General features: G+C 47.1%; 1 protein-coding gene across 5 annotated transcripts in view; it reads right to left on the reverse strand.

Moving 5' to 3' along the window:
• The window catches only part of LOC121818087 (craniofacial development protein 2-like), an 80,858-nt gene extending 64,024 nt beyond the window's left edge, over positions 1-16,834 (reverse strand). Inside the window, exons 1-4 of one of the 5 annotated variants that reach the window (XM_060407194.1) lie at positions 10,794-16,834; positions 10,557-10,631; positions 10,151-10,240; positions 8,558-9,645 (exon numbers count right to left, since the gene is read on the reverse strand). In XM_060407194.1, coding sequence (XP_060263177.1) covers positions 15,415-16,365 — 951 coding nt within the window. In that variant the 5' untranslated portion in view covers positions 16,366-16,834 and the 3' untranslated portion in view covers positions 8,558-9,645; positions 10,151-10,240; positions 10,557-10,631; positions 10,794-15,414. Of the gene's footprint in view, positions 1-8,557; positions 9,646-10,150; positions 10,241-10,556 lie in introns of those variants that run through there. The other 4 variants (XM_060407192.1, XM_060407193.1, XM_060407191.1 and 1 more) reach the window with 4 other exon arrangements.
• Positions 16,835-21,756: the final 4,922 nt, after the last annotated feature.

The raw sequence follows: 21,756 nt of genomic DNA on the forward strand, positions 1-21,756 counted from the left end.
ATTAAAGCCATCTTTCTGTTTGCCCCAAACTCTGTCTCTGCAAATTTTATTTGGCTCCAGTGGGCAGAGAAAACCAAGATTTTGGTGGCAACAATGTCATTGAGTCTGCCTGGTCCCCCACCTCTCCGCCAGGATGACTCTTGCCAACGGGGATCATGAGGCATCCTGTGTGACCTCACTCACCCCTTCCTCTGCCCTTTGTTGACCTGGCCCCTAATTGTGTAGCCATGGACAGGGGCTCTCAGGTGTCTGCCGCAGTCCACCTGAAAAGGGCAGAGGAGCCAAGTGCAAGGTAGGTTTCCAGGAGAGAGAGAGAGACATCTGTGGTTGAAGAAGGGGTGGGAATAGATGCGTAACATTTAGGGAGTCAGTGTAAACGATCACTTTCAGTATAAAAGTACAAGAGAGAAATGTAGCCAATTGCTTTTAATCTATACTTTCTTTTCTATTATTATAAAAGTATTGTTGCTTGGGCCAAGGAAGTAAAACCCTCACAGCTATTCTATAAGATTAAGTAAGACTTATTTAAACAGCTTGCTACAAACACTCGCTCTATTTTTAGGTTGATGTCACTAAACTAAAATAGATCTCCACTTAGTGAAAGAGTCAAATGCTGATCAAAAGATTAAAAGTGAAAACAGTTTATTGCTAAGTTGCCTCAGGACAGAGAGAAAAACATCAGAACATATAGTTCATGTGAGATGGAAGAGAGGTGGGTGAGTGAAGGTTAGAGACCATGGCGTATTATGACCTGCTTTGACCTGTTCTGTTGGGAATGGGTGCGTGGGTGCTTGTGCTCAGGAACACTTTGGGATAAAGCAACTTAATGGGCTCTCTCCAGACCCTCAAAACCCTAAGGATTATGCCCTAGCTTTCCTTCCTTCCCTCCTTCCCTCCCTGACTCCCTCCATTCATCCATTTTTTCATTCACCTGTATGTTGACTCTTTCATACTGGGACCTGTTCATAGAAACAGATGTCTGGCTACCTGCTCTATGCCAGGCGTGTTCTAGGCGCTGAGAGTGTGAGAGAATAAAACAGGACTTGTTACTTTGGAGATTTACATATAAAGAAAAAGAGAGATATGGACACTGTAAAGCAAAACCGAGTGGAGAGAAGGAAGAGGTGGAGAAAAATATCAATGATTTACCTGGTATGCGTGTGTGCTAAGTCACTTCAGTCGCATCCAACTCTTCGCGACCCCATGGACTGTAGCCCACCAGGCTCCTCTGTCCATGGAATTCTCCAGGCAAGGATACTGGAGTGGGTTGCCACTCGCTTCTCCAGGGGATCTTTCTGACCCAAGGATCAAACCTGCATCTCCTATGTCTCCTGCATTGGCAGGCGGATTCTTTACCAGATTAGCCATCAGGGAAGCCTAGGGGAAGTCCCATAGACCCTGTTTAAATGAATGAACACGATCACCTTCCTATAGAACAATTTATGGCCCCTTCTCAGCTTTTCTACAATTTAAAAAAGTATGGAAAAACACTCTAAGCTGGTAGGTCACACCAGACCAAGAAGGGTGCCAGTTGTGTCCCTGTGGACTGTAATTTGGAGTTCCTTGCTGTACAAGATGAATTCTGGTAGCTTTAGTTACACATGCCTAACTTATTTGTTTCTTTTCCACCTCCCCTTCCTTTATAGGGAAAGGAAAAAAGAAAAACCTTGAATGTGAGAAAATGGGTGGTGCCTGCAGGTACCAGAACACCCACGGGTGTGTCATCCTGCCTGGAGAGTGCCGGAGTCGGAAGAAACACTGCTGCAGACTCTAGTTTCAGCATCGGAGCGTCCACAGCAGCACGAGACACTCCCCGCCGCTGAGTCCTGCTTAAAAAGAGCCGCTGCTCACTCGGGTCCCGTGGGGTCTTTCTGAGTGCACGAGGTCATGAACTGGATGGGAAGGTTGGCTGGAAGTCTGGTCACACCACTCGTTAGCTGACTCACGCTGGACAGGCCTTGCCTTTCCTAGCTCTCAGTCTCTGCTCCTGTGACTGCTGAAATGGATGTTCCCCGCAGCCTAATTTTGTTGGTGGTGGGGTTTAGTTGCTAAATCATGTCCGACTCTTCTGTGACGCCACAGACTAAGGAGCCTGGTGCCAGGCTCCTCAATCCGTGCGATTTTCCAGGCAAAAATACTGGAGTGGGTTGTCCTTTCCTCTTTCAGGACATCTTTCTGACCCAGGGATCGAGCCCGCATCTCCTGTGTCTCCTGCGTTGGCAGGCAGAGTCTTTAGCACTGAGCCCCAGGAAAGCCAACCTGTTAATATATGTCTACAAATGTATGGCCTGGGGGAAAGAGCTTTGAGTGTGTGCGTGCGTGCGTGTGTGTGTGTGTGTGTGTGTGTGTGTCATACTATGGAAAGTCACCAAGGTTTTGTGTCCCTTTGTGGAAGGACGTCTGTGTTTCCCCTGGCTTATGGGTTTCCACGTGGTCAACATGTGCTTAACTTCCCAAGAGACAGCAAACCGCTTTCTGAAGCAGCTGTGGTCGCTGCTGACAATCTCAGTGGCCTCTGAGTTCCCAGTCTCTCCATGTTCCCATCCCTCGTCACACCTCTATGTAAAATTCTCCGTGTTTCTCTGTTAAAAGGATGAAGGACAAATTCTCTAATGTCTCAAGTCCTTCACCCGTTGGCCATACTTTCTCGAATTTCATCTTATCTCAGCCTGGTTCTCAAACTAACCCCTGACACAGCGTCAGTTGTCTTTCTGGCGTATTGTGTTCTCCTCACACTGGAACTCACTTCAGCTACTTGTCCTCCGACTTTCCCTGCCTGATTTGTACTCGCTTTTTACAGTCTCAGCTCACACATGGCCTTCACTGCGAAGACATCCTTCATTCACCCAACTTGAGTAAGAGGATAGACTTTGTTCCCATGGCCTCAGCTACCAGTAGTTTCTAGCACATAGTAGGTATTCAATAGATGTTGACAGAAGAGTCAATGAATAAAGAAAATGATAGAATGAGGCTTCAGCTTTCCAATAATTCAGGGATGATCCATTAAACGTGAATTCTTCAGTTTACTTCATTCAGGAAGTTCCATCAAACATGAGTCCATCATACAGCGGAGGTGCTTACCATGTGATGAAGACAATTTATTTTCTTCTCAGGCACACACTTGTGTGAGAGTCACACAAATTAAGCATTCTACTACTGTGTCCACAACCTAGAGAAAGAACAAAAATGTCTGTTTTTGGAAGAAAGTCTTGAGATTACTATCCGGGGGAAGAAATAATTCAGTCCAACCAGAAATCCCCAAAATACACTGCCAGGAAAGTATTCTGTGTTATGCACCTCTTTTCCCTCACTTTGTCCTTCCTATTATACTTGCTTTTTCAGTAGGAGAATAGGCTGAATTTCAAATTTGTTATGAATAGAAATTTTATGCTGTAATTTGGAAACTAGGATCAGAGACTGTAAACAGCTCTCTTGGGCTGACATTTACAGCCTGTTATTGTGCCCTCTGAGATGTGCCATTGTGACATTATCAGATGTCTTTTGGAAATAGCATATTAAAATTTTGTAAGTTTGTGTTTTCATCTTCCTGGCAAGGGATCCCACTGAAGACAAGATGGTACCACAGCCCTCAGATATTTACTAAAATCTGCAAACATACTCACACATATGCCTCGTGCACTTGAAGAGTGTCAGCAATATTCTGAAGATCACTCACCATTCCCAGGCTAAGAACATACCCCTGCTTTCAGGGTTTCTCAAATAAGTCTTACAATTAAGATTAAAGGTCTAAAAATTAAGACCCTGAATGGACCTAGGACCTAGAATGGCCTCAAGGGCCTAGAATGATCAGGACACCAGCTGAGGGGAGCTGCTGCTGCTGCTGCTAAGTCACTTTAGTCGTGTCTGACTCTGTGCGACCCCATAGACGGCAGCCCACCAGGCCCCACCAACCCTGGGATTCTCCAAGCTGAGGGGAGAGAGGTTTCTAAAAGAGAAAAAGGAATAGCCCTCCTGGCTCCAAACCAGGACTAAGGTTGGTTTGGACTTCTCTGGTGGCCCAGTGGCTGGGAGCCCACCTGCCAGTGTAGGGGACACAGGTTTGATCCCTGGTCCTGGAAGATCCCACATGCCCCGGGGCACCTAAGCCCCATGTGCCAAACGGCTGAGCCTGCGATCTAGAGTCCAGGACCCGCAACAAGGGAAGCCACCGCAATGAGAAGCCTGAGGACCACAACTAGAGAGGCGCCCCCAGTCACCGCAACTAGAGAAAGCCCAGGCTCAGCAGCAAAGGCCCAGCACAGCCAAAAATAAAACACAGAAGGACGTTGCTTTTCCTGCCACTTAGGAGGTGGGGGAGATAAGCAAGGGCTCCATAGACTCTCCAGTCCACCCTGTCCACTCTGGGTCATTAGTAGAGGTCACCAGCTTTGGAACCCAGGTTGAGTGGTCAGAGAGCTGGCTCTCATTGGCTTTGGCTTGGGGGGTCAACACCCTGTGGGGTCAATGCCAGGGCTGGCAGCAGGCTCACACTCCCCGCTCTGCCCACTCATGGACATCAACCTTGTTTCCACTTTCTTGAACTGCTCATTCTACCCACAGGCTGGAGGGAAGGTGCTAGCACTTGACTTCCAGCAGAGAGCTTACTCATCACAGGTCCTCGCACCTGCAGCTCTGTGTCACATCGTGGAGGCTGTCCTGATACCCACCCATGCCACCCTGGGCTTCATCACAGCAGCTGTGACCCAGGAGCTCTGACCTCTGGACCGCCCATCGCTGGGACCCATGGATGTCCTAGCGCTGTGCCGAGAATCTCACATGAGGAGTTCTGCGGCTCTGTCTTCATTCTTCCCCAGGACATCCCCTCAAAGCCCAGTGGAGGAAGGGAATCTACACCCCCTTCTCTCTGATTGAAAGTTAGCCCAGTGAGGAAGCTGACTTGGGGTCACTCATCTGAGTGAGGCCACAGAATCGATGACTGTACCCAGTGGGCCCACAGCAGAGAGTGGCTTGTTGACCAGAAGCAGAATGGAGGATGGGGTCTGGGGGTGGGCATCGGGGGAGCTACTGTATCCATCCAGCCCCTGCTCGCTTAGCTCATTATCTGTCAGGTGTTGTGAGCTAACACCCTGGGAAGCATGGGGAGCCCTGAGCAGTGAGACCTAGGAAAGGAATCATTGCTCAGATGAGTTATTTACATTAGGTGGCTCAGATGGTCCAGAACCTGCCTGCAATGTGGGAGATCTGGGATACATCCCTGCATCAGGAAGATCCCATGGAGGAGGGCATGGCTACCCACTCCATTATTCTTGCCTGGAGAATCCCATGGACAGAGGAGCCTGGCCAGACCATGGGGTCACAAACAGTCGGACACGACTGAGCGACCACATGGTGTGATGTGATGACTGGAGGAAGTGAGTGAGGGGAGACAGAGGACGAAGGGCGGTGGGCACCGAGCACAACGTGGCACCAAAAGACAAGACTCCCTGCAGGGGGCAAGGCGCCGGCTCTCAGGGACCCTCCAGCCCCTCTCAGCCACACCAACCACTCTGCCCCCGCACACCCAAGTAATCTTACTGCCCTCTGAGCTGTCCTGTGACAGTCAGCACTTCTGTGATGTGAGGAGCGATCACACAGGGGTCAGACTCCCACCTCCCCTTCTTTTCTCATCCCTGCCACCCCTTGCTCAAGATATGGGGCAGAATATACATCTGTATTTTTTCCCAAAATGCTGCAGTTCTACCTATATGAATTATCTCCTTCTAAAAAATACCCCTAAGCTTCCTCTTTTTTCTTGCTCTGCAGCCAGGAACAAAATGCATCTGGAATGAGGCAAATGGTAAACTTTAGGCACTGCTATCAGCTCAGATGTCAGTAGGTGGAAGGTTTAAAAAAGGAGACTATGTATGATATGACTATGTCCTCATATTAGACTTTAAAGAAAGCAGATGATGGTTTGTTTCCATTCTTTCCCATTGATTTCAGGGTTTCTTCTCTAAGCCTCCAGGGCAGACAGCCTTCTGCAAACCCAGCTGGTAACCTTCCCTTTTCTGCTGTTCCCAGATTAGCATCCCTGAGCTGCTTTGGGGACAGCAGGGTATCTTTTTGAAAGTGGAGCAGATTGGAGAAAGGAAATTGAACTCAGACATGACAGGGAAATGCCAGAGACCATTTACCCGGTATCACTTGAGAAAAGAAGACAACAAAGATGAGGAGGTAAGACAGCTTCAAGGCTGATTCAGAAGAGACTCCTCGCAAGTTCCTGGAAAGGAGAAAACAAACAGCACTTCAGTGGGTTGAATAAAAAGCGACCCAGAGCTACTTCTAAAGGTCCAATCAGGGCGACTGCATGTGGAAGAGAGTCTTCAATTCTGATCTGAGTGCTAACTAAAATATTTGCTGGACTTCGAAAGCCCGTGACATAAACAGGAGCAATGACTAACAATGTTCCAGGCAAAGCTGGAGGGGTTTCTTTTGTTAGCTCTTAATGGGTGCAGGACCAGAAAAGAACAACGATGATAACAGTAAAAATAAGAATGAACAGATGGGATGCCCCTGCAGTCCAGTGGCTAAGACTTGGCCTTCCAGGGCAGGTGATGTGGGCTCAAACCTTGACTGGGGAGCCAAGATCCCACATGCCTTGTGGTCAGAAAGACAAAACATAAAACAGAAGCAATAGTGTGATAAATTCAATAAAGATTTAAAAATGGTCTACCTCAAAAAAATAAAAGTCTAAAAGAATGATTAAAGTTGATGGAGCACTTAATCTATGGGAAACTGTGAATAGTTTAGATGACGTTTTTCCCCTTTGCTTTCATGGAGTTAGTACCATCCACTACTTCAACTCAGGCACAAGTACAGTCAAGATACAATCTTTTATTTTTCTGATAGTCACTCTTGTGCTTAACCGAATGGGACTTCGAGAAGGAAAACTATCGCACGGTTTAGGACTCACCTCCCTTCAGAGGGCTGAGAGGTGTCTGAGATCTATTCTAGCATGTCACTTGGCTCAGTTTGTACAGAAGATGGTCCCCCTGAGTCTGACAATGGGCTTTATCTGTGCTCTAGGAATGACCCTTCTGACTCAGGGCCCTGTCCAGGCCATGGTGATGTCTAATGACCAATAAAGCCTCATGTTCTTGACTCTTGTGCTATAAAACACAGCGTAGTTCCAGGGTAAGTGAAAGTCGAAGGGCTTTGCTCCTTAGCCAAAGCCTGAATCAAAACAAGTTTGGGACAGGGGCTTAGTGTCCCTGATGAAGGACAGAAGGAATGAAAACAGCTCACCAAACTGAGATGGCATCTTGAGACCAAAAAATGAGGAGGCCGCTAGGTATAATCAATAAGTCCGTTTTTTACCAAGGTGGAGGGAGCACCTTACTTACTCACAGAGCAGAGCTCCAAAGCCTTCACAGCTCACTCCTCCCTCTGAGGAGCCACTGGGGCTATTTTGTTGCTAACCTGGTGTATGCGGGTGGGGGGTTGGAAATAGGAATCTATTTTCCTAAGATTTGTGAAAGAGTAACTAGTCACATGGGAATACATCAGGGAAGGTTTTCCTTATTGTTTGGGGACTAACAGAGCATAGAGGCTGGTCCTAATGGTTATTAAACAATATCTACTAACTACAAGACCCTGATGACAGAGACGTGATTCACCGCACAGGCCAGTTCCGGGCAGGGTCAGCAGAAGGACGGCGGGAGCTGCATGAGCCCAAGATGGCATCAGTGATGCTAACAGACATCCAGGCACCCTCCTTCCGATTTTCCTTAACCTGCTGTTTCTCTCCTCTGTCCCTGGGCTTTGGCTGAGCCGTCCCTAACTTAAGTCTCAGCAGCTGGGGGTGAGATTTCAGTTTTTTCTCACCCAGAAAATCTTGGGCTTCTCATAAGAAATGATCCTCCTTATTCTGAATGAAGCATTTTTCTATAACAAATGTCTTCAGAGTGACTGACTCAAGAATTCTTGTATTTTCCTTCTCATCTCAAGATGATGGGTGATTACTAATCCTACATTTATGCAATTAATCAGAACCCACCAAGTGAAGCGTATTGAAGGTAATTATGATGGCCTTCCTACAACCAGAAGTAAACTAGTCTTACCTTACACCAATACTAATATCATCCCTAATGGTATCCATGAGGAAAAAATAAGACTAGAGATATTCAGTGTGGTGTTCGAGTTTGTATGTGGTGAAATTAAAGTTGGAATCAGGAATCTGATACTGAATTCTTTATTACTGCAGGATGTTCTACTGGTCTCCTTCCTCAAGGATTAAGTATTAGAATCAAGTGAAAATTGTTATACATATTAAAAGAATGATAAATTGGCTCACGACTTTTCATACACTAGTGATAATCTAGAAATTAGAATTTAAAAATATTTTTATATTGACCAAGCTGATTTTAAAATTCCCTGTAAAGGGAAAACTTGCAAGAATAAGCAGGATAATTTTTATAAAGAACAATGCAGTGATTTTCATCACCAGTTATTATAATTTATGATGATGCTGAGGCTTGAAATATGTGACTTTGGCTGAGGAATTAAAAAAAAAAAAAAAACCTGAGGTAAAACAAAGAAGTCAGAAACAGTACACTGATTGTTCGTCTGCAAACCTATTCTGAATTTTATTTGATTATTCATGATTGAAAGTCAAATTACAGTATCAGTTACTCAGTGGTGTCTGACTCTTCCCGATGCCATGAACTGTAGCCCACCAGGCTCCTCTGTCCATGGGATTTCCTAGGCAAGAATACTAGAATGGATTGCTGTCTCCTCCTCCAGGGGTTCTGTCTAGCCCAGAGATGAAACCTGGGTCTCCTGCATAGCAGGCAGATTCTTTACCATCTGAGCCACCAGGGAAGCTCACTCATCACTGATTGGGACCCAGTTATAGAACTGGTCCTCGTCACATCACCGCAATGCCAGTCACACTCTTTCTTTCCCGTGAGATTGTTCAGGTTTTGGAAAAACGCTCGTGTCTCTTGTCCTTCCTCTTTGTCCCCCGCTTCCTGGGCACCTTGCATCCTGTCTCCGTCCTCCCGCCCTAAACCTGCTCTGTAAACTGCAGAAAGCTGTGGTCCTGTCAAGGCCTGCTCCCTCCCCAGAGGGAGGAGAGTGACACCTGTATGGAGAGGCGGCCTACTCAGCAAACTACAGCAGGGGCCACGCCTTGGACAAGACAAGTGAACAAGGAAGACACCGAATGATCGCACCTCTCTCAGGACTCCAGCCTCGGGCCAAAGTGGCTTAAGGGTCACATTTGCTCTGTGAATGAAAACACTGTTGCAACATTTGTGTTAAGTCGCTCAGTTGTGCCGAACTCTTTGTAACCCCACGGACTGTACCTGTCAGGTTCCTCTGTCCATGGAATTTTCCAGGCAAGAATTTAAGCATAATAACTGTCTCCTTCCCCCTGCCATGGAAAACAACATCAGTCCTAATGATAAAACATTCGATTATGTAGATGTGAGAACTGTCTGCTTTTATTAGCACAAGAGGAGATTGCTCTGGGTCTCTCGCCAGGTTCCTCAGCTGGGCTGCCTCCATCAGCTCGGCTTTATTTTGCAGCAAACGGTGAATGCCCGCAAGGTCCTCTGAAGGGCTCACAGCTCGGCGTCCCTTGCTTCAGGCAGATTCCACCCCGAAGATGGCAGGGTCTTTCAAAATTGAGCGCCCTAGTGCTGTCTGGAAAAGGAAAAGACATTTATACGAAGCTTCATGGAAGTCCCATGAGGAAATCTGGGGTCTCACGATCTGACTGGGATCCCCTTCTTTCCCAGCTAAACACCAATAGCAAACATCCCCCTCGCATCCCTCACCCTCTGCTCTGACATAAGATGTCAGTGTTGCTGATGAACCTGGTTCGAGAAGATCCCACGTGTGGGAGCAAGTAAGCCCCTGAGACACCACCGTGAGCCTGTGCTCCGGAGCCCGGGCTCCACAGTGAGAAGCCCCTGCAATGAGAAACCTGTGCCCTGCAACTGGAGAGTAGCCTGCACTCTCCAAAACTAGGGGAAAGCCCGCGCAGCAACGAAGACCCAGCGCAGCCAAATATATATATATATATGTATATATATATATATATATCTCCTTCCAGCCACAGGAACACCTGGGTGTTAACCGCAGGGTCAGTAACCACTGCCCCGTGTGCCTCACCAGTGACCCCACATCCCCATCATGCAAAACCCACCCAGCTCTCACAGGCTCGTCAGATGGAGGCCTTGTCCAGTGGAACTCAAGGTCAAACTGTGACATGTGGCAAGAGGTCTCCAGTCCGGGGCTGAATAAAGGAAGTTTGTCTCATACTGGGTTATACAAGCCAAGTGATTCAACTGATTTAGTTCACAAATCATCTAGATTATTCCAGGGAACTGGGAGGAAGGAGAAGGTTACCACCAACAAGACATTTAAAGTCATGAAGACACAACAACATGCTTTGGAAGAATTCTCTCATCACTCGATGCCTAATTTTGGGTGTGGAAGTGACCTACTAGTAGCTCTGTCACGCTTTACTTTCTGATGATGGTTGACTCAGGGATGGAAAAACCAACTAATGATAAGAAAGGGCATCATGGCAGGTATTTACGAGGCAGTACCTGGAAGAAGATCGAGAGAGCAGTGAGGAAGATACAGAGGAGCCTCATTGTCCTGGAACTGAGGTCCCGGAAGGCCTGGTGGGAAGAATCAAGGACACAGTCAGAAGTCTGAGGAGCTCAGGGCCTCCAGGACCAAAGCAAACACGACCTCCTACCCCGGGGCCCTGCGCCTGCCTCGGCAAGAGGAGTGTGACTGCCCCATCATTTCTTGCTCCCTGAGCCCCAGCTGTCGCTCACCTTGGGTTCGCTCAGACCTGGGGTTTCAGATCTGGGGTTGAGGCCCTCCTGCGCCCACATCTATGGAGGCGGCGTCCCCATGAGGCAGAGGCTGGAGCACTCAAAGCCAGTGGTAGGGCGGGAGTCTGGCTATTACAAAAGGAGGGTAAGGCCAGCTCCTCCTGGGTGAGGAGGTTCATTAGAAAAGATTTAGAGCCCAATTGATTGGATCTTCAGGGCTACTTGAAAGGAAGATCCAGAATGGTATTGGGTTATAATCTTCCTAGAGAATCCACGTTAAAGGAAGAAAGAGTTTGTATTGGTTAAAAATTAGTGGAGAAATATACCCAATTCTTTCTAGGATTTTAGTTTTAATGTTTACTTTCATTTAAATCTATCATAGTTTTTCTGATTATAAAAAATAATACACATCAGAAAGTTTCAACTAAAAACACTCAAAATTTCAGGTTATAAATAAATGCAAAAATGAAAGATTTTTTAAAAACCCATAGGCCCACCCTTCACAATTCAGAATATTTCAGCTCTTTTCCTTTGCAAATGAAATTGTGTAAATATTTATTTTAAATTTAAAACATAGACTCTTACTTCACACTCAATGCCAATGTGTTTTTACCACTTAAATATTATTTTGGAAAATTTCATATATCTGTTCAAATGAATTTGCCTCATAAATTTGTATGACCATATATATATCTTAAGAAATTTATATAACACTTACTTTTGTATAAATTCCTACAAGTGGAATCTCCATATATATAAGCATTTTTCAAGTTTTAGTGGGTTTTTCCCAATTGCCCATGCTAGAAACTGTTGTACCACTTTATCCTCTTACTGACAATGTTAAAAAATATATTTTACAAGCTTCCTTGGTGGCTCAGAGGTTAAAGTGTCTGCCTGCAATGCGGGAGACCTGGGTTCAATCCCTGGGTTGGGAAGATCCCCTGGAGAAGGAAATGGCAACCCACTCCAGTATTCTTGCCTGGAGAATCCCATGGGCAGAGGAGCCTGGTGAGAAGGAAATGGCAACACACTCCAGTATTCTTGCCTGGAGAACCCCATGGGCGGAGGAGCCTGGTGGGCTGCAGTCCACGGGGTTGCAAAGAGTCGGACACGACTGAGCGACTTCACTTTCTATTTTCATTACTAGTGGTTTTAAGAATTTTTTCAATTTTTCCAAATTGAATGAGGGAATAATATTTTCTTTTCTGTTTTAACATATTAAAAAAAATTGTTTCTGAGGTTGAACTTTTTTTTTTTTTAATGTTTTTCGGTTATTTTTGTCTCTTACACTTTACCCATCTTTCTATTCATCTTTCCTTGCTGACTTCTCAGAATCCCATGTATATTTAAGGTCACTAATCCTATATTATATGCGTTTCAAAAATTGTTTCTGGCTTGCTTTTTACTTTGTGCTTGCTCATCTAATAGATGAAATTTATAGCTACCCTTAGAGATTACATTTGGTTTTCTTCAAAGATATTTATTAGTATGTTTATCTACTTCTGTCTGTATTCCTGGTTAGTTTCATCCTTAATTCTTTCGGTCCTGGAATGGAACCTCTTCTGAAAACCTATGACAGACAAGTCCCCAGCAGTGACTTGAGAACTGTTGCTTGCACCATCCAGGACTATGAATTTCCTGAGCTCACAGACACGCCCTCACTCCTACATGTCTCATATGCAAGGCTGATGTCTGAGTTCACATCTCTGTCCTCTTAGGAAACCTAGGATCACCTAAACCACACAGCCTGCTTGGCACCTACCTAGTCCTGGTCAGAGACGGTTCTGTACCTTCTGCTCTTCTGTTTGTCTCTGGTGGAGGCAGCACTAAGTGATCTGAGCTATTAATAACACAGCTCCTTGAGTTCAAGATAATCAAATTTCCCTCTTCAGTCCCTTTCAGAGTGCATAGCTATGCTGTGCTCAGAGATTCTCTATTACCAAATAACATTTAAATTACGCCATCAAGTTAAACACAATGTTATCACTTTATTGACTGATTCTTCATTGAAATTACAGGTTTTACTAAAGAAAAAAAAATGACACGTGGGTGATTGAGTCTAATAACTAGATTTCCCTTTACATGTTTTTGCCTCCTTTCAGTATAACCATTCTGGGTCCTTCAGAGTGTTTCCTTGTAACTTGATTCTTAAATATTTTATGGTTTTGCTTTTCAGTCACCTTCTTTTGCTATATTTTATAATTGGCTACTGTCTGCATAAGAAAAGCTGTGAATTGGGAGTGATAATTTTGTCACTAGCCCACATTGAACTCTTATTCGTTTAGATTTTTAGTGGTTACTTCTCGATAGTTTTCCAGTCCTAAAACTATGTATCTGTAGGAATTATCAATAACCGCCTTGATTCTGATGTGTAGGCTTTCTTATATTCTGCTCTCAATGAATGACATTGACTTACAATGGTTGGAACCTCTGGAGATCATCTAAGCCAACTTCCTCTTCACAGAGGAGGAAACTGTGGCCAGACAAGGTCAAAATCATGTCCTGGGTTTATCCTGTGGCAGATGTCTTTTATGTTGCTAAATCTTTCTCAGTTGGTGTGTGCGTGCTTAGTTTCTTTAGTCATATTTGACTCTTTGTGACCCTACGGACTGTAGACTGCAAAGCTCCTCTGTCCATGGGATTCTCCAGGCAAGAATATTGGAGTGGGCAGCCATTTCCTTCTCCAAGGGATCTTCCTGACCGGGGATTGAACTCAGATATCCAACACTGCAGGCAGATTCTTTACTGCTGAGCCACCAGGGAAGACTCCTTTCTCAGTTCAGTTCAGTACAGTTCAGTTGCTCAGTCGTGTCCGACTCTTTGCAACCCCATGAATCACAGCATGCCAGGCCTCCCTGTCCATCACCATCTCCTGGAGTTCACTCAAACTCACGTCCATCGAGTCAGTGATGCCATCCAGCCATCTTGTCCTCTGTCATCCCCTTCTCCTCCTGCCCTCAATCCCTTCCAGCATCAGAGTCTTTTCCAATGAGTCAACTCTTCACATGAGGTGGCCAAAGTACTGGAGTTTCAGCTTTAGCATCATTCCTTCCAAAGAAATCCCAGGGCTGATCTCCTTCAGAATGGACTGGTTGGATCTCCTTGCAGTCCAAGGGACTCTCAAGAGTCTTCTCCAACACCACAGTTCAAAAGCAACAATTCTTCAGCGCTCAGCCTCCTTCACAGTCCAACTCTCACATCCATACATGACCACTGGAAAAACCATAGCCTTGACTAGACGGACCTTAGCCGGCAAAGTAATGTCTTTGCTTTTGAATATGCTATCTAGGTTGGTCACAACTTTTCTTTCAAGGAGTCTAAGTGTCTTTTAATTTCATGGCTGCAATCACCATCTGCAGTGATTTTGGAGCCCAGAAAAATAAAGTCTGACACTATTTCCACTGTTTCCCCATCTATTTTCCATGAAGTGATGGGACCAGATGCCATGATCTTAGTTTTCTGAATGTTGAGCTTAAGCCAAGTTTTTCACTCTCCTCTTTCACTTTCATCAAGAGGCTTTTTAGTTCCTCTTCACTTTCTGCCATGAGGGTGGTGTCATCAGCATATCTGAGGTTATTGATATTTCTCCCGGCAATCTTGATTCTAGCTTGTGTCTCTTACAGTCCAGTGTTTCTCATAATGTACTCTGCATATAAGTTAAATAAGCAGGGTGACAATATACAGCCTTGATGGACTCCTATTCCTATTTGGAACCAGTCTGTTGTTCCATGTCCAGTTCTAACTGTTGCTTCCTGACCTGCATACAGATTTCTCAAGAGGCAGGTCAGGTGGTCTGGTATTCCCATCTCTCTCAGAATTTTCCACAGTTTATTGTGATCCACACAGTCAAAGGCTTTGACATAGTCAATAAAGCAGAAATAGATGTTTTTCTGGAACTCTCTTGCTTTTTCCATGAGCCAGCAGATGTTGGCAATTTGATCTCTGGTTCCTCTGCCTTTTCTAAAACCAGCTTGAACATCAGGAAGTTCACGGTTCACATACTGTTGAAGCCTGGCTTGGAGAATTTTGAGCATTACTTTACTAGCGTGTGAGATGAGTGCAATTGTTCAGTAGTTTGAGTATTCTTTGGCATTGCCTTTCTTTGGGATTGGAATGAAAATTGACCTTTTCCAGTCCTGTGGCCACTGCTGAGTTTTCCAAATTTGCTGGCATATTGAGTGCAGCACTTTCACAGCATCATCTTTCAGGATTTGAAACAGCTCCACTGGAATTCCATCACCTCCACTAGCTTTGTTCATAGTGATGCCTTCTAAAGCCCACTTGACTTCACATTCCAGAACGTCTGGCTCTAGATGAGTGATCACACCATCGTGATTATCCAGGTCATGAAGATCTTTTTGTACAGTTCTTCTGTGTATTCTTGCCACCTCTTCTTAATACCTTCTGCTTCTGTTAGGTCCAGACCATTTCTGTCCTTTATCGAGCCCATCTTTGCATGAAATGTCCCCTTGGTATCTCTAATTTTCTTGAAGAGATCCCTGGTCTTTCCCATTCTGTTGTTTTCCTCTATTTCTTTGCATTGATTGCTGAAGAAGGCTTCCTTATCTCCTCTTGTTATTCTCTGGAACTCTGCATTCAGATGCTTATATCTTTCCTTTTCTCATTTGCTTTTCGCTTCTCTTATTTTCACAGCTATTTGTAAGGCCTCCCCAGACAGCCATTTTGCTTTTTTGCATTTCTTTTCCATGGGGATGGTCTTGATCCCTGTCTCCTGTACAATGTCACAAACCTCATTCCATAGATAATCAGGCACTCTATCTATCAGATCTAGGCCCTTAAATCTATTTCTCACTTCAACGGTATAATCATAAGGGATTTGATTTAGGTCATGCCTGAATGGTCTAGCGGTTTTCCCTACTTTCTTCAATATAAGTCTGAATTTGGCAATAAGGAGTTCATGATCTGAGCCACAGTCAGCTCCTGGTCTTGTTTTTGCTGATTGTATAGAGCTTCTCCATCTTTTGCTGCAAAGAATATAATCAATCTGATTTTGGTGTTGACCATCTGGTGATGTCCATGTGTAGAGTCTTCTCTTGTGTTGTTGGAAGTGGGTGTTTGCTATGACCAGGGCATTTTCTTGGCAAAATTCTATTAGTCTTTGCTCTGCTTCATTCCGCATTCTAAGGCCAAATTTGCCTGTTATTCCAGGTGTTTCTTGACTTCCTACTTTTGCATTCCAGTCCCCTATAATGAAAAGGACATCTTTTTTGGGTGTTAGGTCTTCATAGAACCATTCACGTTCAGCTTCTTCAGCATTACTGGTTGGGGCATAGACTTGGATTACCGTGATATTGAATGGTTTGCCTTGGAAACGAACAGAGATCATTCTGTCGTTTTTGAGACTGCATCCGAGTACAGCATTTCGGACTCTTTTGTTGACCATGATGGCTACTCCATTTCCTCTGAGGGATTCCTGCCCACAGTAGTAGATATAATGGTCATCTGAGTTAAATTCACCCATTCCAGTCCATTTTAGTTCTTTGTTTCCTAGAATGTCGACATTCACTCTTGCCATCTCTTGTTTGACCACTTCCAATTTGCCTTGCTTCATGGACCTGACATTCCAGGGTCCTATGCAATATTGCTCTTTACAGCATCGGACTTTGTTTCTATCACCAGTCACATCCACAGCTGGGTATTGTTTTGCTTTGGCTCCATCCCTTCTTTCTTTCTGGAGTTATTTCTCCACTGATCTCCAGTAGCATATTGGACACCTACTGACCTAGGGAGTTCCTGATTCAGTATCCTATTATTTTGCCTTTTCATACTGTTCATGGGGTTCTCAAGGCAAGAATACTGAAGTGGTTTGCCATTCCCTTCTCCAGTGGACCACATTCTGTCAGACCGCTCCACCATGACCCACCCATCTTGGGTTGCCCCATGGGCATGGCTTGGTTTCATTGAGTTAGACAAGGCTGTGGGCCTAGTGTGATTAGATTGACTAGTTTTCTGTGAGTATGGTTTCAGTGTGTCTGCCCTCTGATGCCCTCTTGCAACACCTACCATCTTACTTGGGTTTCTCTTACCTTGGGCGTGGGGTATCTATCTCTTCACGGTTGCTCCAGCAAAGCGCAGCTGCTGCTCCTTACCTTGGACGAAGGGTATCTCCTCACCACCACCCTTCCTGACCTTCAATGTGGGACAGCTCCTCTAGGCCCTCCTGCACCAGCGCAGCCACCGCTCCTTGGACATGGGTTGATCTTCCCGGCCACCGCCCCTGGCCTCGGGTGTGGGGTGGCTCCTCCCAGCCCCCGACCCTGGCCTCGTACACGGGGTGGCTCCTCCAGACCGTTGCCCCTGACCTCAGACGTGGGGTAGCTCCTCTCGGCCGCGCCGAGTGCACCGACCGTCGCAGCTGCTTGCGCTGAGTGTGCCAGCCGTCACAGCCGCTTGTGCTTTCTCAGTTACCACAATGCAAATATTACCTTATTTCTACCCATTTCCGCAGTTTTCTCATTTCTCTTATTCCTCCTTTCAGGTCAAAGATTAACTTCCTCAATCTTCAAAAATGAAACAAGGTTTTTAAAAAACAGTTCTTTAAAGACAGTTTTTTCTTTTTAAATAAATGCTTTCATCCTTTTTTTTTTAAATGTGATTTATTCTGTAAAAATATTTGATTTTTCTTCCAGAACTTAATGAAGAATTTCAACTCATGCATGAAGCACAAATTGTAGTTTCAGCCAAGATGTCCCTGGGTGGTCAGAAATGACTGTGTCCAGTGAAGAAATTGAGGGAATTTTAATGACAACACTAACACCCACTGATTCTGTGACCGTGGGATTGAGTCTAACCACTCTTGTGGAGTCAAAATGAGATGACTGAGTCCATGTCAAGACTTCTGTCTGAAAAGTTAGTTCAGTTCACTTGCTCAGTCATGTCTGACTGTTTGTGACCCCATGAACTGCAGCACACCAGGCCTCTCTGTCCATCACCAACTCCCAGAGACCACCCAAACCCATGTCTATCAAGTCGGTGATGACATCCAACCATCTCATCCTCTGTCGTCCCCTCCTCCTCCTGCCTTCAATCTTTTCCAGCATCAGGGTCTTTTCAAATGAGTCAGGTCTTCAAATCAGGTGGCCAAAGCATTGGCCACCTTCAACATCAATCAGCTGCAACATCAATCCTTCCAATGAATACCCAGGACTGATCTCCTTTAGGATGGACTGGTTGGATCTCCTTGCAGTCCAAGGGACTCTCAAGAGTCTTCTCCAACACCACAATTCAAAAGCATCAATTCTTCCACGCTCAGCTTTCTTGATAGTCCAACTCTCACATCCATACATGACCACTGGAAAACCATAGCCTTGACTAGAGGAAAGTTAGAGCGAGATAAAAAAGCACACTGGGCCTAGGAATGGGAGCTACTACTATTTATTGACCCTGAGAGAAATCTCTGGAGGATGTATGGCCTGTGAGAGAAATTGTCTAAGGCAAGGATGGTTGCTACTTCAAAGGAGAGAAAATAGAAACGGAGGGAAGAAGGGAGGGAGAGAGGGCAGTCACAAGAATCTCATAAAATTGTTCTTCAGTTTTGCTCCCCATGTGCTCCTCCAGCAGAGCAGGCCAGGGAGCATGTGGCCCTGGGTTAGCACATCTCTTCTCTGTTGGGTGCTGGCAGCTCTGTTCCCACCCGGCTCTGCTCTGAGGAGCTTACTGACTCCACTCTGACAGGGCAGGCCTCACTCTGAGCCCTCATTCTCTCCCTAAAGAAACAGAATGACATCCTCGTCGTCATGAATGAGTTGGGAGTCCTGTTACCTGTCGACCTTGTTTCACCTACAAGACTCCGAGGTCTTGAAACCCCAAGATTGAGTCTCCTCAGCGTTGAGCTGCAGTGTGAACCAGACGGAGACTAACTCGAGCCTGGAAACAGGAAGCACCTTTGACAGAACCATAGGAACATGGGATTCTTCTCCTTCGTCTGTGCCCAGATTTCTCCCACCTGAGCCCAGGCTCCCACGCCTTCCGCGCTGGACCCCGAGGGGGCTCACTCATCGCTCCTGACTCAGGGCCTCAGGACCCCCGGCCCCTGGCCTGCCCGCCTCTGTACACACTCCAGTCTCGGGGTCCTGCTTCCAGTGAGAACAAGAAGGGGCCCTTCAAGCCCCCGACGCTCTGCCTCAGGTCGGTCTGGGGGACGCACCATCCCACGTGCGCACGGGCGGCTTTGGGTCTCGGGCCGCGCTCGGCCGCCAAGAGCGTCGCTTGCGCCCGGAAGTGCGTCGGGCGTCGGGCGGCACCGCGCCGGCTTCGCGCGGAGCATCCTGGGACCCTCTCCGTGCGGAGTGCGCTGGGACCCTCCGTGCGGCCTCAGACGGCCCCCGGGGGCGTCCTCGAGCGGCCGTTCCCTCCGCGGGGAGCAGGAGCACACCGAGGTCAGGAGGACTGAGCCCCGGGTGGACGCAGAGCCGGGCCCCGCCACCGCGCGTGTCCCGTCCCGCAGCCCCCTCGCTCCCTCAGAAGCAGCCTCAGACACGTCTGGGATGTCGCGTGGAAAGATGACGCTGGACCGAGGCTTCGGACCCCGGGCTCCGGTCCCGGCTCCGCCTCCGACTGCAGGTCACGGCCCTTCGCGGCGCCTCCGCGCCCTCGTCGGCGAGATGTCAGAGCTGGGTGAGCTGACCCCCAGGTCCCCCGGTTCTGAGGCCCGTGGCTCCAGGCGCTTCCTAGAGGCACAGGGGCCCCACGCAGAGGGGGGACCGTGGGAGGACGGCCTCTCGCATGGTCCCCGGGCTCCCTCCTGGGGTCCCCGGAGCCGAGACGCCGTCCGCCCGGGCCCTCAGCTTCGCTCACTCACCTCCTCTCCCTCCTGCGGGCAGCGGGGCCTGAGGAGCCTCTCCTTCGTCCTCCAGGGCCTGTTTCTGGGGGCGCCCTGACGGCCCGCCGTGTTCCCATCACTGGGCACTAGTGAACCAGAGAAATCACTGAGTGGGCACCTGCAGACGCGCGGCGCCTCCTGGGAGGGACCAGCGCCTGGCACCCGGGGCCTCTGTACCCGGGCCTGGCTCCAGGTGGACTGGAGGGGACGCGAGGCTGAAAAATGCGGGGGGCTTGTCACTGCCCCTGCCTCTCAGCAAGCTCAGGGAGCCAGTCACCACCGACCCCCAAGAGCTGAGCTGCTGGGCGAGTGGAGGGTGTCGGAGGGTCCGAGCGCTGCTGCAGCGCCAGGAACACTGAGGAGGAGAGAAGATAGAAGGTGGAGAACAGCTCTCTGTGACACCGTGGCACGGCCTTAGGGCTCAGATGGTCAGATCCCCCTGCAGAAGGGAGGAAATCAAGAGGAAATAGGGCTGTATACCAGCAAGAACGGAGAAGGCGATGGCACCCCACTCCAGTGCTCTTGCCTGGAGAATCCCATGGACGGAGGAGCCTGGTGGGATGCAGTCCATGGGGTCGCTAAGAGTTGGACACGACTGAGCGACTTCCCTTTGACTTTTCACTTTCATTCATTGGAGAAGGAAATGACAACCCACTTCAGTGTTCTTGCCTGGAGAATCCCAGGAACGGGGGAGCCTAGTGGGCTGCCGTCTCTGGGGTCGCACAGAGTCAGACACGACTGAAGCCACTTAGCAAGCAGCAGCAGCCAGCAAGAAAAAGAGAGAAAACCTGTCTCGGGACACAACGCTGTAAATCATACCTAGACGTGCACTTTAACCACTGCATCAGCGGGCAAGTAGGGGGCAGGGGTGGTGAAGCAAGGAAGTCAGCTGAGAAGAGGTGAACAGTCTTGGGGTCTTCAGTGCCTTGGTCTGCGGAGGGTGCTTCATCAGATGCATTTGAAATAGGGAGACAAAAAATGGTTTAGGTTAAAAGTGACAAAAATACTTTGACAATAATATTAAAAAGTGTCCATAAAAGGAAATAGCACAACATTGCTTAATTTCACCTTTTTAATCTTCTTTTATTTTCTGATTTCTCTTCTGATTATTATTCACAACTCTAGACATTTCCTCCATGAAAGAATGTCATTACTGAGTCCTAGGATTAACTGAGAAAACACCAATTTTAGAGTTAGGAAACCGGGGCTGTGGCTCCAGAGATGCCACTTGCCTTTGGACTCTGGGAAGTAGCCTTTCTTTTCTGGACCTTAGTTTTCTCATCTGGAAAATGCGATGGTCACTTAGGTCCCTCCAACTCTGAGATGCTACAGCATCGGAGCCCAGGGCTCGCACCTGCTGACACTAGGCTCTGATGAATGGTTTCTCAGCAAAAAGATACTTCCTGCACTAAGTAAAAGCCAAATTATCTGCCTCTGGGGAAAATATGTTTGTCCCTCCTGCTTAATAAAAGGAAGTGAGTTACTCAAAATGTAGGCTTATCCAGCTGCTTCATGGTACACGAGTATAGTAATCTAAGATCCTTGAAGTTTCTGGGCAAAGCACTCAAGTGAGAGGAGTTACACAAAGATAGGAAACAGTCAGATGGTCCCTTTGGGTGTCACCTGGTTCTCAGTTTCTAGCACTCTCCTGGCCCCCTTTCCAGGCACAGGGCAGCTTGGCTCAGCACCATCTTCATGAGACCCATTTCCTCTGCTCCCATGATTTCCAGTTACTTAGCCAGAATCAGGTACAAAAGGAGCAAAATGTGCTCCCGGAATGGCGGGGGCTTTCCGCTGGATCAAACAGATCCACACTGTTAACAGTTCATCACTATTCACTGCAGTGAGGATGAGGGGTCTTAAAGGAAGGAACAGCTGTTCCTGTTCCTATGGTGTGGGGGTGGGAGCAGGAGAGGTTGAGAAAACTTCGATGTGAGGTCAGTTTTTGATTTATGGTCTAAGGGATGAGTCAGTATTTATGAGGCAGACACACAGTGGTGAAGCCAGTCCAGGAAAAAGGAAGATCATAGGCAAAGATAGAAAGGCGTAGATTTCAATGTGAATTTGGGAAGTCACGTGTCTTTTGGCTAAAGAAAAGGGAAATGCTATAGGATATGTAGA

The sequence above is a fragment of the Ovis aries genome, chromosome 26, assembly GCF_016772045.2.
Source record: "Ovis aries strain OAR_USU_Benz2616 breed Rambouillet chromosome 26, ARS-UI_Ramb_v3.0, whole genome shotgun sequence".
NCBI lineage: Eukaryota > Metazoa > Chordata > Mammalia > Artiodactyla > Bovidae > Ovis > Ovis aries.